At 42.7% G+C, this 17616-nt stretch overlaps 1 protein-coding gene across 7 annotated transcripts in view; it reads right to left on the reverse strand.

The window, feature by feature from the left end:
• The window catches only part of LOC146966996 (receptor-type tyrosine-protein phosphatase mu-like), a 196180-nt gene that overhangs the window by 133294 nt on the left and 45270 nt on the right, over positions 1-17616 (reverse strand). For all 7 annotated transcript variants that reach the window (XM_085763828.1, XM_085763832.1, XM_085763830.1 and 4 more), the window contains exon 2: positions 4883-4999. In XM_085763828.1, the coding sequence (XP_085619954.1) occupies positions 4883-4999 (117 nt within the window). The remainder of the gene's footprint in view (positions 1-4882; positions 5000-17616) is intronic.

A 17616-nucleotide genomic window follows, 5' to 3' on the forward strand; every position in this document is an offset into this window, starting at 1 on the left:
CAGAAACCAACTGCTAACAAGTCAGGAAGTCCAAGAACAGAAGCCTGAAACACTGTGTGTGTGTGTGTGTGTATGTATTTGTGTGTGTGTGTGTGTGTGTGTGTGTGTGTGTGTGTGTGTGTGTGTGTGTGTGTGTGTGTGTGTGTGTGTGTGTGTGTGTGTGTGTGTGTGTGAGGTGAGGCAGTAAAGGGCATTAGAGAAGATTACTGTTGTTCACACTGACAGCAAAGAGGGAGCGAGTGCTACATGGTTCAGATTAGATTGAACTTGTACCATTTATAAGAACATTAAATGGAGCCTGCAATCACTGGTCAATCGATGCTTTGCTGCTGCTCAGTGTGTGTGTGTGTGTGTGTGTGTGTGCAGCCGCAGTATTAAACCGGTTACAGTGGAGAACAGTTGAGGTTTTTCCTCCTCAGACCTGCTGCTGTCTCTGGGAGAACACATGCAGAGTTACCATTTAAAGTGTCTTTACAGAGGCTGTAGAGCTTCATCTATGAGCTGATCCAGGGACATGCATTTACACTCAATCAGTCAAAAAGCATTCATGCATTTTGATCAATGTCTGACAGCATCACCTGAACACCACAGAGGAGGATGGAGTGATGCTGCAGTGGACGCTCATGGTCAGAGGATGTATCAGCCAGCTTCGTCTGTCCTGCACTGGTTTCTACTGGTTTAAGGGCTGCAACTATGATTATTTTCATCATCGATTAATCTTTTGATTATTTAAACGATTAATCGATTAGTTGTTTGGTCAATAAAATGTTTTAAAAAAAAATAAAATGTCAATCAGTGTTTCCCAAACACAAGATGATTTGTCCACAAACCAATGAGAGACTCAGTTTATTGTCATAAAGGAACAAAGAAACCAGAAATATTCACATTTAAGAAGCTGAAATCAAAGAATTTGGACTGTTTTTCTTAAAAAAAAAACCCTACTCAAACCGATTATTCCATTATCAAAATAGTTGACGATTAATTTAATAATCGATTATTGTTCAATTAATTGATGAAATGTTGCAGCTCTAACTGGTTTGAGTCAATTGGAAACAGTAACAATTTAACAATGAAATAACAAAAAGGCTTGCAATACAATCCCCAGACAGCGCTGATGGGATCATCCAAGGGAACTGGTATCCAGAGACCATGTAGATTTTTGGGGCACATGCTGATGAGTGACTTGTAAATGATATAAGATCTCCTGTAGCAGTCCTCTGGGAGCTGTGCTGAGTTGGGTCCAGCATTAGAGAGGGACGGTGAGGAGTTATTGCCTGTTCTCATACAAGTGCTGACCACACTGAAACCCAGTGTGGTCAGCACAAAAGGCATTTAAGAAAGAACAGGCACAACAAACGCATAATGCTGGAAAAGATTTGCATTAGGAATCGACCAATATGTTTTTTTCGGGGCAGATAGCGATGAACAATATTCAGAACCAATATTCATTTACAGTAAAAATGAAAATGTTGGTGACAAAATATAGAATAACACACCTGGGATTAGATTTTACACAGTATAGGGCCCTATAATTTCTGCGATCACGGAATCGCAGAATTGGACAAATAAAACGGAATCTACAGTATTTTTAATGTGGAATATCACGGAATTTTACATAATTTGACTGAAATACTGTTTTCATGTGGAAGAGGAACCTAGGTCTGGGGGAAATTGCACAGATTTAATGTGGAATTTCCTTCGGGATCAATAAAGTTGCATCTATAAGTAGGGCTGCTGCATCGATTATTTTTGTAATCAATTCTATCAATTATTTCATTGATTTTCATTGATTGGTTCAACTGCAGCATCAGTGAGGATGAGCTGTTGTGTATGAAACTTCAATTTTACATTGGACGCCACCTTTGATATTGTGTCTCTCCTTATTTTCTGTCTTTTCTCAGATCGGCCCACTGAACTCTGACAACGCTGTGTGTCAGTAATAAAAGTTCATGAGAAACATAAGTAGGGTCTATCCCTACTCCGATGCTCTCTCTATTTTCAAATATTCAAATAGTCAATCAATTATAAAAAATCAAATACTTTGAGACATTCATCTTGTCTGAGAAAAACATAAATGTTCTCTTTTTACTGTCACAGAAGAAGGAGAGACATGGGAATACTCCTACAGCCATCAGAAAGTTCTGTGTGGAACTCTGTCAAATAAAAAACACATGAAACTGAGGTGCGCTGCAAACTCTGTAAGGTGTGGACTTTGATGAGAAGCGGTACTAGAGAATACTGACGTAGTTTTACGCCCCGGGGAGGAATATTCACGAATATTCGAAGAATGGTCAAATACTTCCCGGTGATTATCAAATGGTGCTTTTGCTGGAAATGCCCCTCCCTGGGCGTATGTTATATATTGCGTGTGCAATTAATTAAACAAGGCTTAGATTCAGGAAAAATTGCCTCGATCATTGTTTTCAATCGTGCCCTGTCTCAAGCTTTAAGTTGATTTTCAGCAGTGTTTGGCGCCTCCTAGTGGTGATTTTGTTTAAACAGGAAGTAAGCTGTCCTTATAATTTTGTTGCCATTTTCCTTCTCAGGCAGACTAGAGGTCAGACACGTTTCATCTGCTGCCATCATTTACTGTGAGCTTGTGAAAACATCGTCTGTAAGTTCATTTATTGTTAATTTCAGGTTCTGATCATATTTGATTACAGAGTAGAATGCTTTCATTAACTTTATAAAAATATACACTATTGATTAAGTACAACACATGTTTGCCTGGTTTGGACTAAAATACAATGTACTGTAGGTTGTTGGAAAATAGTTTAATATAAAGTGCAAGTGCATTATTATAATTTAAATGGATTAGGAATTCATATAACTTGGTGGATTTAAACATTTAAATTTAAAAGCTCTGAGCTACACTACGGAGGCTCATGGGATTTCTTGGTTTCCCTCATCAAACTCATCAAATACACAATCCAACAACTCCACAACGCTCTGGTGGACAAGTTGTGACCTGCACATTCACCACGCTATGAGATACTGTAATAACAGAACATTACCAGACAGAGTTGTTTTAGAGGGAAATTCATGCAAAACAGCTGATGCACGTTGCCTTCAGGGACAGTTTTTCATCAAGCAGTCTCTGTCTAAAACAACTCTGTCTGGTAACGTTGTGTTATTATCTCACAGTGTGGTGAATATGCAGGTCACAACTTGTCCACCAGAGCGTTGTGGAGTTGTTGGATTGTGTATTTGATGAGTTTGATGAGGGAAACCAAGAAATCCCATGAGCCTCCGTAGCGTAGCTCTGAGCAGCTCACGGCTCTGCTCCGCCGTTCTAAAAATAGCTTGCACCGACAAATAAAGGTAACGAACCTACTGCTATGACTATAGGGGTTATGGCAATGGGCCAATTTGCCAAAATGTTGAACTATCCCTCTAAAGCTACAGGGACAAAGTGCAGGTCAGAGCTTTTCTCTGGACTCTACAGAGGATCAGAGGCCTGGTGGTCTCTCACAGAGCTGCTGACCTGTGACTGCAGGTAGGATGTTACGTCTGAAATACAAATGACCAGAGTCCTGATGGAATGATCATGACACCAGTGATGATGATAATGATGATGAGCTGGACTGAGGTGGACTCTGAGGGGTCACATGACCAGGAACACAGAGAGATAAAGGTGTGATCCGTCCAGCTCCAGACAGGACCGGTCCCTGTGTGGTTCTCCCTGGCTGGCCCAGCTGCTCTCTGGTGGAGGGATAGTTAGATTTAATACCCTGCCTCGCCCTGCTCCCTGCTCCACATATCAGCCGGGAGGAGATCGAACCATGGGGGAGGAGGAGGTGTGTGTGTGTGTGTGTGTGTTTGTGTGTGTGTGTGTGTGTGTGAGTAATTGCAGCCAATCCAGGCAATCACAGAGCAAACAGCTTCTCTCCCTACGGATGGACACACACACACAAGCACACACACAAACACACACGCACACACACACCTCTTCTTTTATGGAAAAAGGAGGTGACAAAACCCTCCACTCTTTTGTTTCCTCCTCTCTTGTTTCCTACTCTCCTCTTTTGTCTCTTTCTTTCTTTTTCTTGTCTCCATTACCTTCTCTCCTCTCCCCTCCTCTCTGTTTCTTTCTTTCCATTTCTCATTTCCTCATTTCTTCTCACTTCTATCACTTTCTCTCCTCTGTTGTCCTCCTCTCCCTCCTCTCTTTCTTCTCTTCCTTTCCACTCTTCTTTTATTCTTTCTCTCTCTTCTTTTTCCTTCTTCTCCTCTCTGCCTTTACTTGTTTCTCACATTTCCTTCTCTCCTCTCGTTTCCTTCTCCTCCCATCGCCGCCCCATATAAATCACATTAAAGAGGACAGTAACCACCTCCTCTCTGTGTGTCCTCACTCAGCCTGTCTCTCACGTGATTGGCTCTGTGATTTAAGAGAGCTGTATTCTCATTCGTCAGCGGCTTAACCTCTGCGAGCATGTGACAAATGACACACACACACACACACTTAGTCTTATCTCAGCGGTTCATTGTGAACTCTGTCCGTCCATAACTCAGAGCAGAGACTGTGGCAGGTCAATAGTAGATAACACAGAGGCTGCATCAGCTCCAGGTCTAACACGGAGAAACTGAGCATTAAAGAATCATTCAAAGGTTCATTACAGGAGCTGCACTCATTCTCCTCCTTCACAACAGCTGCTCACACCAGGACCACAGAGGGAAGCTAACTCCTCCATGTTTTAATAGAAACACTGTGGCAAGACGGAGCTTCTGAATTATCAGCTGAATCTGCAAAAGACTCTCAGAAGGAAATAAACCTCAGAGGAGCCATCCAGGTTCCCTTAGGAGCCTTACAGGAAGAATGTCTCATCCTGAGTCTGCAGAGAGAGAGACAGAGACAGAGAGACAGACAAACACAGATGGGTACCTGCGGGGATCCAGGGGTTGCTGGCTGATTGGTCACCGGTGCCTCCCTGCTCCCAGTCAAAGTCGTCCTCTTTGGACTGGACCAGAGTGCAGTCTGGAGACTGGCCAGACAGACAGGCTGCAAGAGAGGGAGACAGACAGGTGGTCCGTTAGTTGGTTTTGTTCACAGTGAGCTTGATACTGGTACTAAAAGTGCTACCGGCGCACTAAAGCAATTAAAAGGGTATATTGTGTTAGTATAATGACTGAAGCATACAGCTGTCAGTGGTGACGGGGAAGAGAAAGCACCAGAGAGAGAGAGAGAGAGAGAGTTCCAAGAAGCAGCGGCCCATGTGTATATTGTATGTTCAGTCTTCTAGCGGATCCAGAAATCACCACATTCACCAAAATAAAAGTGTTCACCAACATAAAACTTATAAAATAGACAATAACTTGTAATACAATAAAATAAACAGGTTAACTTAATGGCTCGGGATTTTCTTGCAAATTATATTCCTTAAATTAAAAAGTTTCGCTGCATTTTATTAGCTTGGTGCTTTTATTTTGTCAGAAAGATCTGCCTCTCTCGCCCTGGTTCCGGTTGCTTACCAAAATAGAGAGTCAACGGCCAGAGACTATTGTATCGTAGCTTATATATGTTTGGCTTGAACCCGGACCAAACCGGTGCGTCCAGTCGGATTGGTCGGATAGCGTGGTGAATGTGCAGGTCACAATTTGTCCACCAAAGCGTTTTGGAGTTGTTGGATTGTGTATTTGATGAGTTTGATGAGGGAAAGACGAAAGTTCTCTGCTCTGCCGATCTAAAAACAGCTTGCACCAACAATTAAAGGGATAGTTCAACATTTTGGCAAATTGGCCCATTGCCATAATCCCTATAGTCATAGCAGCAGGTTCGTTACCTTTAATTGTCGGTGCAAGCTGTTTTTAGAACGGTGGAGCAGAGCCGTGAGCTGCTCAGAGCTACGCTACGGAGGCTCATGAGATTTCTTGGTTTCCCTCATCAAACTCATCAAATACACAATCCAACAACTCCACAACGCTCTGGTGGACAAGTTGTGACCTGCACATTCACCACGCTATGAAATAATAATGGAACGTTATGAGACTGAGCTGTTTTAGAGGTAAATACAGAGACTGCTTGATGAAAAACTGTCTCTGAAGGCAACGCACATCAACGGTTTTGCATGAATTTCCCTCTAAAACAACTCTGTCTGGTAGTTGTGTTATTATCTCATAGCGTGGTGAATGTGCAGGTCACAACTTGTCCACCAGAGCGTTGTGGAGTTGTTGGATTGTGTATTTGATGAGTTTGATGAGGGAAACTAGGAAATCCCACTAGCCTCCGTAGTGTAGCTCTGAGCAGCTCGCCGCTCTATAGCGATTATGGCAATAGGCCAATTTGCCAAAATGTTTAAGTATCCCTTTAATACAATTGCTGTCTGTGTCTAAGAAAAACTAGCAGTTCCACCTCCAGCCTAATCACTGCACCAACGCGCAACAGGCCAACACAAACAACACAACACGCTGGCTGTGGGGAACTTTTTTCAAAGTGTGTGTGACTGAGATAACATCATCGGCTAATGTCACTCATAAATGATCAGCGACGCCAAGGAAAAGATGGCGGCGGGGGCAGCCCTGGTTGTGATGGTAACAGCTGTTGACTCTGCCCAGATGAGCTTCCTGTTCCACGGGAGAAACAGCAGCTTGTTAACATATAATGTTCTTCAGAGGGAGACAGTTCCAGTTCATTACTATTTCCCAGCATTCCTCCCTGCTGCCTAACACACACACACACACACACACACACACACACACACACACACACACTGATAATAGATGTAAACCCTCCTCTTTCCACCATGACTCAAAGAGGTTTAAATCCTCCATTCATAGCCTCACACTCTGATTCTCTGTGTGTGTGTGTGTAAATATATTTTGTGGCATCAGGGGCATCGACGCCTCGTCAGCCTCTTTACTGTAATGACTGTGTGTGTGTGTGTGTATGTTGTGGGGGTATGTGTGTGTGCGTGCATGCGTGTGTGTGTGTGTGTGTGTGTGTGTGTGTGTGTGTGTGTGTGTGTGTGCGTGCAGCTGTCATCCAAAGCGTTGACATTAAATAGCTCCAAGGCTCATTTTCATTTTCTTTCTTTGTAACAGAAGGCACATTAAATACACACATGCACACACACACACATCCTGGTCCCGCCGGGCGATGTTAGCTCATCAACAGATACGACACACAATCTGTTTAATCTGCTGCTATGAATCTGCTTCTATATAACAAACTCAACACACACACACACACACACACACACACACACACCTACACACACACACACACAGCTCTCTCTCTCTCCCTAAGGAGAACACACAGAAAAGCAATCTCAGCCTCTTGATCGCCCGACTGTCTTAACTGTGGGGATGTCTCCTCCTCATGTCTGTCCTCCATTTTGTCTTCAACATGTCCAACTGTCACTTTGTCCTCTATGTTCTTCAACATGTCCAACTGTCACTTTGTCCTCCACATGGTCTTCAACATGTCCAACTGTCACTTTGTCCTCTATGGTCTTCAACATGTCCAACTGTCACTTGTCCTCTATGGTCTTCAACATGTCCAACTGTCACTTGTCCTCTATGGTCTTCAACATGTCCAACTGTCACTTGTCCTCTATGGTCTTCAACATGTCCAACTGTCACTTGTCCTCTATGGTCTTCAACATGTCCAACTGTCACTTTGTCTTCTATGTTCTTCAAAATGTCCAACTGTCACTTTGTCTTCTATGTTCTTCAACATGTCCAACTGTCACTTTGTCCTCCATGTTCTTCAAAATGTCCAACTGTCACTTTGTCCTCTATGTTCTTCAACATGTCCAACTGTCACTTTGTCCTCCATGTTGTCTTTAATATGTCCAACTGTCACTTTGTCCTCTATGGTCTTCAACATGTCCAACTGTCACTTGTCCTCTATGTTCTTCAACATGTCCAACTGTCACTTTGTCCTCCATGTTGTCTTTAATATGTCCAACTGTCACTTTGTCCTCCATCTTGTCTTCAACATGCCTAACTACCTCAGCCTGACAAACGAATGGTTTCAGTGAAATGAATAAAAGGGCACTGCTGAATATGATTAATCAGGCTGAATTATTTTGTATACATTATCATTTCCCCTATTAAGTAATTGAAATGAACACATTCATTCTGAAGAAGGTCTCATGGACAAACTGAGAGACAAATGTGGGTGAGAAGATGTTCAATATAAGAAAGAACATATTTCTTTCTTGAAAATATACTTAGTACTAAGTGTTTTTTTAGTTGCATTTACTTTGACCAGGGAGAGATTGACCATGACAAGGACAAAGTCAACTCTGAAAAATGAGGGTTAGAGGTTAGGAAAAATTATTTTTGTCATTGTAAAGACAGTTTTATGAACCATGTACTTTAAGTGTCATCTCTGTTTGACTGTATTGAAATGGACTCTGAGTCTGTATTTGACTTGGCTGGGAACAAGAGGCAGCCAGTCCTTGTAGCTTGTAGTTTTTTTTAACGTTATAAAAGTGTATTTTGTTGATCAACGTCTTTATCTTACATTGGTTTGTCTCCGACGATGAGGAGGATCCTTGCTTTAAAGTAACCTAGATATGGAACTAAACATCCCAATCCCACTGACCTAAAGAGGCCGTATCATGGAGGCAGAACCGGGGCTAAGCTAAAGGCTTACAGATGGAGATGCAAGAGTTTTCTACCATCAGTCCTCATGGGAAATGTCTGCTGCCTGGCTAACAAGTGTGATGAACTGGAGGCACTTGTGAAGAAACAAGTGAGTATATCACATGTGTAGTCTTGTGTGTTTCACAGGGACCTGGTTAAATGACACCAATCTGGGCTGCTGTGTGAATTTATCTGGCTTCACTGCAATACAAAAGGACAGTGACGCCAGAGCAAGTGGAGGAAAGAAAAGCAGAGGAACGGTTCTGCTTGTGAACAACAGTAGTACAAGCCCAGGCACATCACAGTGAAGGAGAAGGTCTGCTGTTGGGGCACGGATCTGTTGGCAGTGGGACATACAGTACCCAGGGACTTCTCTCAGACCACCACCAGTATTGTTTACAGTCGGCCATGAGCAGAGCCTGTAATACTTCACCCTGATGCATTCATAGCAGAATTGGGGGATTTTGGCCACATCGCTCTCACCTCTGACCTGCCTGGCTTCACTCAGTATCTTGACTGTCCCACAAGAGAAAACAGTACTTGATCTGTTGTATGCGAATGTCAAGGAGGGCTACACTTAGGGCCGGATTTACTAAAGGTTTGCGTGTATTAAAACGTGTGCAAACGTGATTGCACGCGCAAACACATGTGGAACCTGATCTACTAACCGGACGCACCGAGGATTGCGTCCCTCACACGGGCAGAAAAGCACGTGCCATCCATTTAGCGTGTTTGCCTTGATGAATATGTAAATATGGGCGTTTCAGCCAGAACGTGCAAAATACTGGGAGGAGTAGATGCAAATAGATTTATTTAGCGCGTGCAATGTGATTTACCAAACCAGGAAGAGATTGCGGTGGCTGTTTTTGCGTCTTTATTTACCACGTCTGAAAACCATGTACTAACTGATACAACTTCGCCAAAACTTATGCGTTTATTGATTTGATACCTGTCAGAGCCCCGTGATCTTACATCTCTGCATTTCCTCACGTCTGGGTAATTTTGTAACAGTTTTTCAGCCGTGTTAAAAGTCTTTTACGCGCCGTTACGCACGGGGCACGTCTGTCCTGCAGTGCGCTCCTCTCCTCTCCTCTCCTCTCCAGTACCTGGCTGCTCAGCTCCGTCTCTCAGTCCCGGTCCCGGACTGGGACACGTCACCGCTGCCTTCACCCGTCTTTAATCCCTCTGGTCGGTGGTCAGAGTGTTTAGATCCGTGTGTCCCACCTGAGCTCTCTATTAATCCACTCGATCATGGGCGGCACACACATATTACAGGTGTGTGATTGTCGCTGCAGCTGCTGCCTGTTCGTCAGTATATGACGAGTTGGGCCCTGTAGCGATTTTTGTTTATTTATCTAAACAGAGCGCGAGAGAGATGAACACACGTGCTGTCACTGTATGCATCGGATCAAATGTCATTCTGTCCCTTCGTCCGTCCAGCTCTCTGTCCACTCTCCCCATGGCGGAAACGATTACGACGCGCAAAACCCTCATTTACATATTGCGGTTTGCACGTGTTTTCATTTAGCGGGTTACTCTTAGTAGATCACCTGTTTTGCGTGCACTAACCAAACACGCAATATTATAGCGGGAGCAAACAATATAGCGCCCGCTATCTGGGATCTTAGTAAATCCGGCCCTTAGGGTTGCAAAGGGGCGGAAAATGTCCAGTAAATTTCTAGTAAATTTCCAGAAACTTTCCATGGGAAGTTAAGCTGGAGAATTGTGGAAATATTCCACATTGGAAACTTTCCATGGGAATTATGGGAATTTATGGGAATTATTGGGAATTTATGAGAATTCACTGGTAATTGGGGGTAATTTAAACAAACTATATCATATCCAAACATGAATGTAAATATTTTGTTTTATCATAAGCAGACATCCATGCTAAATAATACAATAAAAAAAACATGACATTTCAACAAATTTATTTGTGAGTAGAACTTTATCACGTTTTAATTCTTGTATGAACAATCAATTATTTTACTGAACAACAAAAACATGAATGTTGAGTAAAATATTACCCCCTCCATCCCCCACCCAATCAAAAAGTAAAATTTTGGATTTATTCCTGTTTATTCCCATACATTCCCGTTAATTCCCATGGAAAGTTTCCAACTTTGAAAATTCCCGAAATTTTGCAACCCTAGCTACACTGCTTTGGCTCTACCACTACTTAGCAGATCGCACTGGGGTCAAGTTTCCTGTCCTTTAGAGCAGGGGAGGTGAGGCCAGAGCTCAAGAGGCTACGTCCTGGAAAAGCAATCAGCCCTGACGCTGTGTGTCCCCGGCTGCTGAAGGACTGTGAGGCCCAGTTGGCTGAGTCTTCTTCAACTTAAGTCAACAAACAGGGAGGGTCCTGGTCCTGTGGGAAACATCCCGTATTGTTCTGTGACCAGCTGAGATCAATGAGTCCAGACATCATGAAGACCCTGGAGTGGCTGCTATACTCTGTCTTCTGAGGCAGGACGATATTGGAGAGGATGACGCTGCCCTTTATCTACTCCACAAGGTCTTCCAAGCTGGTCTTCGATTCTTCGAGTGCATTTAACACCGTCCAACCCCCCCTTTCTTAGAGATAAGCTCAAATGGATGAGGGGGCAGTCTGGACTCAGCCAGGACTGATGTTAAGAGACACATGCAATATAAGATGCAGGACATCTTAGATAAGACCAACCACACTCTCAACATCATAGCAGGTCAGAGAAGAATGATCTATCCATCCTTCCATCTTTTAATTTGAGTATACTAAAATACAAAGTTTAGATAATCAAAACAAGTATTAGTTTGAGCAAAGTAATGAATTGTTTAAACACTATCAGTCAGTGATAACCTGCCCACTGAAGGAGTGACAGGACAGACGTCAAAACTGTCAGATCGAACTTGTGAAAACTGACGTTCCAACGTGCACCTTCTGCAACGACACAAATTAAAAATGTTACATAAAAGATTTGGTTGGAATGCCCTTTAGTGGATGGACATAATAATAAGCTAGTATAGGTACTGTAGGCTATCTCATGAGCTAAAAAAAAAACAAAACACACATTAAAAATTTGAATATTTAACATAAGAAGAATTAGAAATGCAAATCTGATTTGGGGGGAAGACTGACAACCCTCTGCAATTATACACAAATGATCTTGAAATGGCTTAAATTGTGAAATATCTCTGTCCATTTCCCTTGCAAATGTTAAATATAAAGACATACAAAGCTTAATATCAGGAAACACTCAATTTATTCTGAAAATACATAACTGAATGATCTACTACTGTAACACATGAGGAATATCAGGAAACTTCATTGATGACAGCTTTATTTTTCTGAAATGATCGTTTATTGATTTTAGAAGCACAATACAGCAATGCAGGTCTTTGATAGCATATACATTGTGTTATTAAAGGATACATGTGCATTTAATAATATGCATCAAAGATTTATAACCATTTAGATTAACATCATTTAGTGTGTTATTGCACATACACATACATTGGAGGCAGAAAGCTCTGTTTCCTCTGCTCCATCTTTACACAGCCTCTGTTCTCTGTGAGCTGCCGGTCCCCAGCCTCCTCTGCACCTCTGTGGTCCTCGGCTGCTCTTCTCCGCTGCAGGATCATCATCTGACTGTGATCTGAAGAGGTTGCAAATTTGTATCAACAAGTAGAACAAATTGCACTGAGAGTGACTCAATTTTGACCATTTCTCATTGAAGTATAATCACACACAAAGGAAATATAATGAGTACGCTGTGCCGCAAACATTTAATTGCAGCCATAAATCTCAAACTATCAGCTGCATATTTTACATCATGCGTTAGGAACGTAGCCGCAGCAGGCTAATAATTACATTTTATTGATGTTTGTCACTTAGCAACTGCTGTTAGTTCTCTACCAAATGACCATTAACTCTATATCTAAATCCATGTCCCAACCAATAAACAATGAAACAATGGCCATGATGCACATAACTCTGCTGGCCTGGGACTTACCTCATCAGACGACATTGTTGACAAAATGGTAAAGTATTGCTGTGGTTGACTCCATTTGGCCGAGCTTCAGAGAACTTGGTTGACAATGGGGTTGAAGGTGGGAGGGGTGTAATGTCTGAGGCCAATCATCTGTTCTGGTCTGAGATGCTGGTGCTTCAGCAGTAAGCTGAGTATCAAGAAGTTGAGTTTCTACTAAAGTACTTAGTAATACTATTAGGGATGACCATTCCAAGTATTATAGTCAATCTCTGTAAAACTTTTACATAGTAGCAACTACCGTCTGTGTAAATTAATCGCATTATCTCAGTGGATCATTACCGGGATATGTAATAACAGCCTCACACAAGTCTCCCGATGCAGGTACACGAAAGCACGGCGGAAAGTAAAAAAGAAAATTAGTAGTAAAGAGCCTATATGGGCTTTTTTTTTATTAGACAAGAGCGCTGATGGACAGCTGGCTGAAGACACTTGTCCTGTCTGCAGAGCATGCAGGAAGAAGGTTTATTTTCGAGACACTTCGCAGCTTTTTTCCTGGATCAAAACTTTGTTTATATAATTTCATTTGCATTACACAGCATACCTACTCTGCTTGTGTTTCACATGGACCTTTATTACTGACACAGTGTCAGTAATAAAGCACAGAATTCAGTGGAGCGATCATAGAAGAGATGGAGCCAAGCCAAGAAAAGACAGAAAAGACAAGAGAGGTCACAAAAAGTGTAGTGCTCACACACACTACCAGCTCCTACACTAACACACACTACCAGCTCCTACACTAACACACACTAACAGCTACACTAACACTGTCAGCAGCCGGTCTACTCAGGTCAACTAAGCAGAGCCGACACAATTAAAATTATGATACATTTAATAAAAAATGTAAGGCAACGTGGCGTGTGTAAACATGTTCATTTATTCATATGATCACTGATTGAGAGGATCACTTGAAAGAAGGTACGGTAATTATGGCTCCTTATAATTACGAGCTAAGAACGTGAGTCCATATCGAAGGCTAGTTACATGGTTGTATCTTTAGCTCAAGAAATTGTATTTTTATAAATGTTTTTATTATTATTATTCAGCATATCAAAACGTAGCTGTTACAGTACTGTAAATGTGTAATGTTAAATCATCAACAGGTGCATTCACTTGTAGAAGGACCAAGAACTGTATTGTCTACATTTTGAAATATGTATCTAAGACCTATAAGACCAGGCAATCCTTTTCAAACCATCAGAGAGACGAACAAAAAAGGTAAGTGGACAGAGAGAAGTCAGGATGTGACTGTGATATTCGTACATTTGAGACCTATTTTGACCATGACTTTGTGAATATATTCATGTCGACAAAGTGAGAAGGTAATATTTTCCATTATAATATTAACAATATCAGTCCATTCCTTTATTGTAGGGGAGTCAGGATGCAGCCAGTGTCTGGTGGTGGTTTTCTTGCCAGCAGAAATCAGAATACCATTAGGTAAGGTTGCCTTGTGAGAAAGTTAACTTCTCAGAGAAATTGTATTTTAATGTTTTATTGTGATGTTTTCAGTTAGTTTTAAAGGTAATACATTCCTGATAAATAGCTGCATTGCACTTAAAGCCCCATTGTGTAACTTATTTGGCTTTTTAGTAGCAAAAATCAAATATGTCTTTCATAAACGTATTTCACTGAAGTGGAATCTCACCCACATACAAATGAAAGCTTTCTGGTACCTTAGAATGAGTTGTTACAAGTCGTTACAAATACATAAGTGGGCGACGCACCGAACCGAGGTCGGCTCGGCCTGTTAAAACTGTCACCACTGTGTAGTGTGAGGAAGGACGGAGGCGCTGGTGTTGCATTCAGGTGCAGTCAGGCAGACGGCCGTCGGCAAACCAACCGGATGTCATTTTACTCCACCAGAGAAAGACGGTAAAACAATACCACATCACCATGACAACATGTTGTCAGGCCTGTATTGTTTTTGCCTCGTGCTGACGGACCACTTGTTTACATAGACGCTTGTTTATCCTGTTACATGCAGCGTCTGTTGTCTGTCTGACGTCTGCCCCATTTCACCTGAATGCAACATCAAGAATACGTTCAGATATGCAACCGCACCGCTAGATGGGGGGAATTCCTACATATTATATCTTTAAGGTTGCCTGTTGTGAGAAAGTTAATTTCACAGAGAAATTGTACTATTTTTAATGTTTTATTGTGATGTTTCCAGTTAGTTTTAAAGGTAATATATTCCTGATAAATAGCTTCATTGCACTTCAGAATATCGTGATTATATCGATAACCGTGATCATTTGGTCACTATAATCGAGATGTCAGATTTTCCACATTGTTACATCCCTAAATACTATATATTTACACTGTGGAGTAGAAGCAATAACATATAATTAATCACAGGACGACAGTCGTACAGCTTCTACCAGGAGACATCTCCAGCCTCTCTCTCTCTCTCTGTCTGCTGCTGCCTCGCTCCACCAGGGAGAAACCAAAGGGGGGCAAGTGGGAGGTTAGAGGGAGCAGATTGTTGTAGGGGCGTTCTTCGTCTCAACTCGCCTCGACAGGAAATGAGAGAACACACACACACCTCCGGGGATCTGTTACACTTACACACACACACACACACACAGTTTCCACTGTGTCATTCTGTCAAATACCATCCACTCATTCTTGTGTGTGTGTGTGTTGGCAGAGTGATGACAGGGAACACAGAACACACCCTGAGGACACATACACCGTATACACACATATAAAGTGTGTGTGTGTGTGTGTGTGTGTGTGTGTGTGTGTGTGTGTGTGTGTGTGTGTGTGTGTGTGTGTGTGTGGGTGAATGAGTGGGTGAGTGTTTACCAGCAATAATTAATCATAATGTGGAGCTATTGATCGTCTGCCCTCTTTATTCTCCAGTCACCTGATCAATAACTACGACTCCTCTCCTAAAAGTTGGAGCAGTTTAACCCTTTACACCCAGGACTGTCACAACACAACAACACAGACCCACACAGATCACAACAGTTTTCATCTAACGGCTTGTTATTACAGATAAACACAAAAACCATTCACATAAACACACACGCAGGTGCACACAGACACTCACAAACAGATCTGTGCGTTATTCAGTTTCTGAATGATTGCACGCATTGTATTTTATTTTGTGTTTCCTGGTGAGTGTATGTGAGCTCATGGTCCAGGCAACTACACACACACTTTGTATGTTCAGTGTGCAATTTGATATTGGTGATAAGGCACACACACACACACACACACACACACACTGACACACACAGGGTGGTCACCGTCTCTCTACAAACAGGAAATGAATGTCACACACAGTTTTTACTCACTCCCCTGTGGTGTTGCCGTTGCTGTGGTTACCATAACTGCACTGAAGCTGTGTGTGCGTGTAGTGTGAACTTGTTTATGTTTTGGGAACCTGGACATGGTGAAATCTGAGTGCAAGTCATGACCTTTGACCTTTCAGAGTTCAGATGGAGGCATGCCCAGCAGTGTTGCCATGGTGACTGCTTTCCCTGCTGAGGTGGAGCTGTGTGTATACACACACACACACACACACACACACACACAGCTCACAACCATGGTACTGCCGTGGGAAAGTGGACTTCAGGGCTCAGTGTCACACACCTGTCCTTTAAAAGAGAGACAAGAAACTGGACCAGACAACCAGGAACATCATCTACTGACCCACTGACTGAACCACTGACTGACCCACAGACTGACTGACTGACTGACTAACGGACCGACTTACACACCGACTAACAGACCGACTTACACACTGACTAACAGACCGACTTAAAGACCGACTTACAGACCGACTAACAGACCGACGTACAGACTGATTTACAGACCGATGTACAGACCGACTTACAGACCGACTAACAGACTGATTTACAGACTGACTTACAGACTGACTAACAGACTGACTTACAGACCGACTTACAGACTGACTAACAGACTGACTTACAGACTGACCATGGCGTCCCGCCACAGTCTGGTTTGGACCTGCCATAGTCTCTCACAGAAAAAAACATATTATTGTGGTGTTTAACAGTGTTCCACCATCAGTCATCTCTATCACTCAGCCTCTCCTCCTGCTGCATGACCAGGTCACACTAGTAAACGCTAAATGTGCTAAATGGATAACTGATCATGATCATCACTCCCCCCTCCCCCTTCTGGTCGGACACCATCCGCCGTAGTCTCAAACATCACACAACAAACTGGACCTTCCATGTAAAAACTGACAGTGAGTGTCACGACTTCCTCTATCTGGCCCTTCAAATTAAAAGCCCTCTAGCATTTCATACACAGTTCAGTCATACAGATTTTGACTTCATTTTGATAAAACACGGCTCCAAATGTTTGTTTGTTTTTTCTGCGACCAATCGACCAATGAAATCTTGGTGGACTAATGACTTCTTGGTGGACTATTTGGGGGCAGCCCTACAAAACAGAGACAAGATAAGAACTGAAAGAGGAAGAAAAGTCTCTGGATTAAACATCTACTGCTGCTGCTCCCCTAATCTAATCCAATCACACACACACACAGCTGGCCCGATGCCTGGGTGGAGCTGCATTTGTCTTCTTTTCTTTAAACTCCCCCCACCACTCTCTCTCTCTGTCTCTCTCTCAGTCTCTCTTGTGCTCTCTCTTCCCCCTCTCTCTGAAGTATGTGAGGCTGAATGAAACCATCTGGTCCTGATTAGGGGATGGCTGTGGTTTTCTGTGTAACACTCGTCCTGCCCGCTCCTCTGCTCAGTCTCTGTGTGAGGGTCAGACTCTCAGACTCTTTCTTCATCCTGTTGTCCACCATCCTCAAACAAGGTGATGGGATGTCTTCACCTGGACATTACACTCAGGTGAACAGCATCAGCATCTTTCAGTGTGTGCGTGTGTGTGAAAAGCACGGGTTCCTTCTCCGCGAATGCGTTCCTCCATCATGTGTGTGTTTCTTCTTGCTAATGTGATATGTTTGAGGATTCAGAGCCTCTCTCTCTCACACACACAGACTCTTGTTGTTCAG

The sequence above is a fragment of the Trachurus japonicus genome, chromosome 20 (genome assembly GCF_045865225.1).
Source record: "Trachurus japonicus isolate A0001 chromosome 20, Traja_1.0".
Classification (NCBI taxonomy): domain Eukaryota; kingdom Metazoa; phylum Chordata; class Actinopteri; order Carangiformes; family Carangidae; genus Trachurus; species Trachurus japonicus.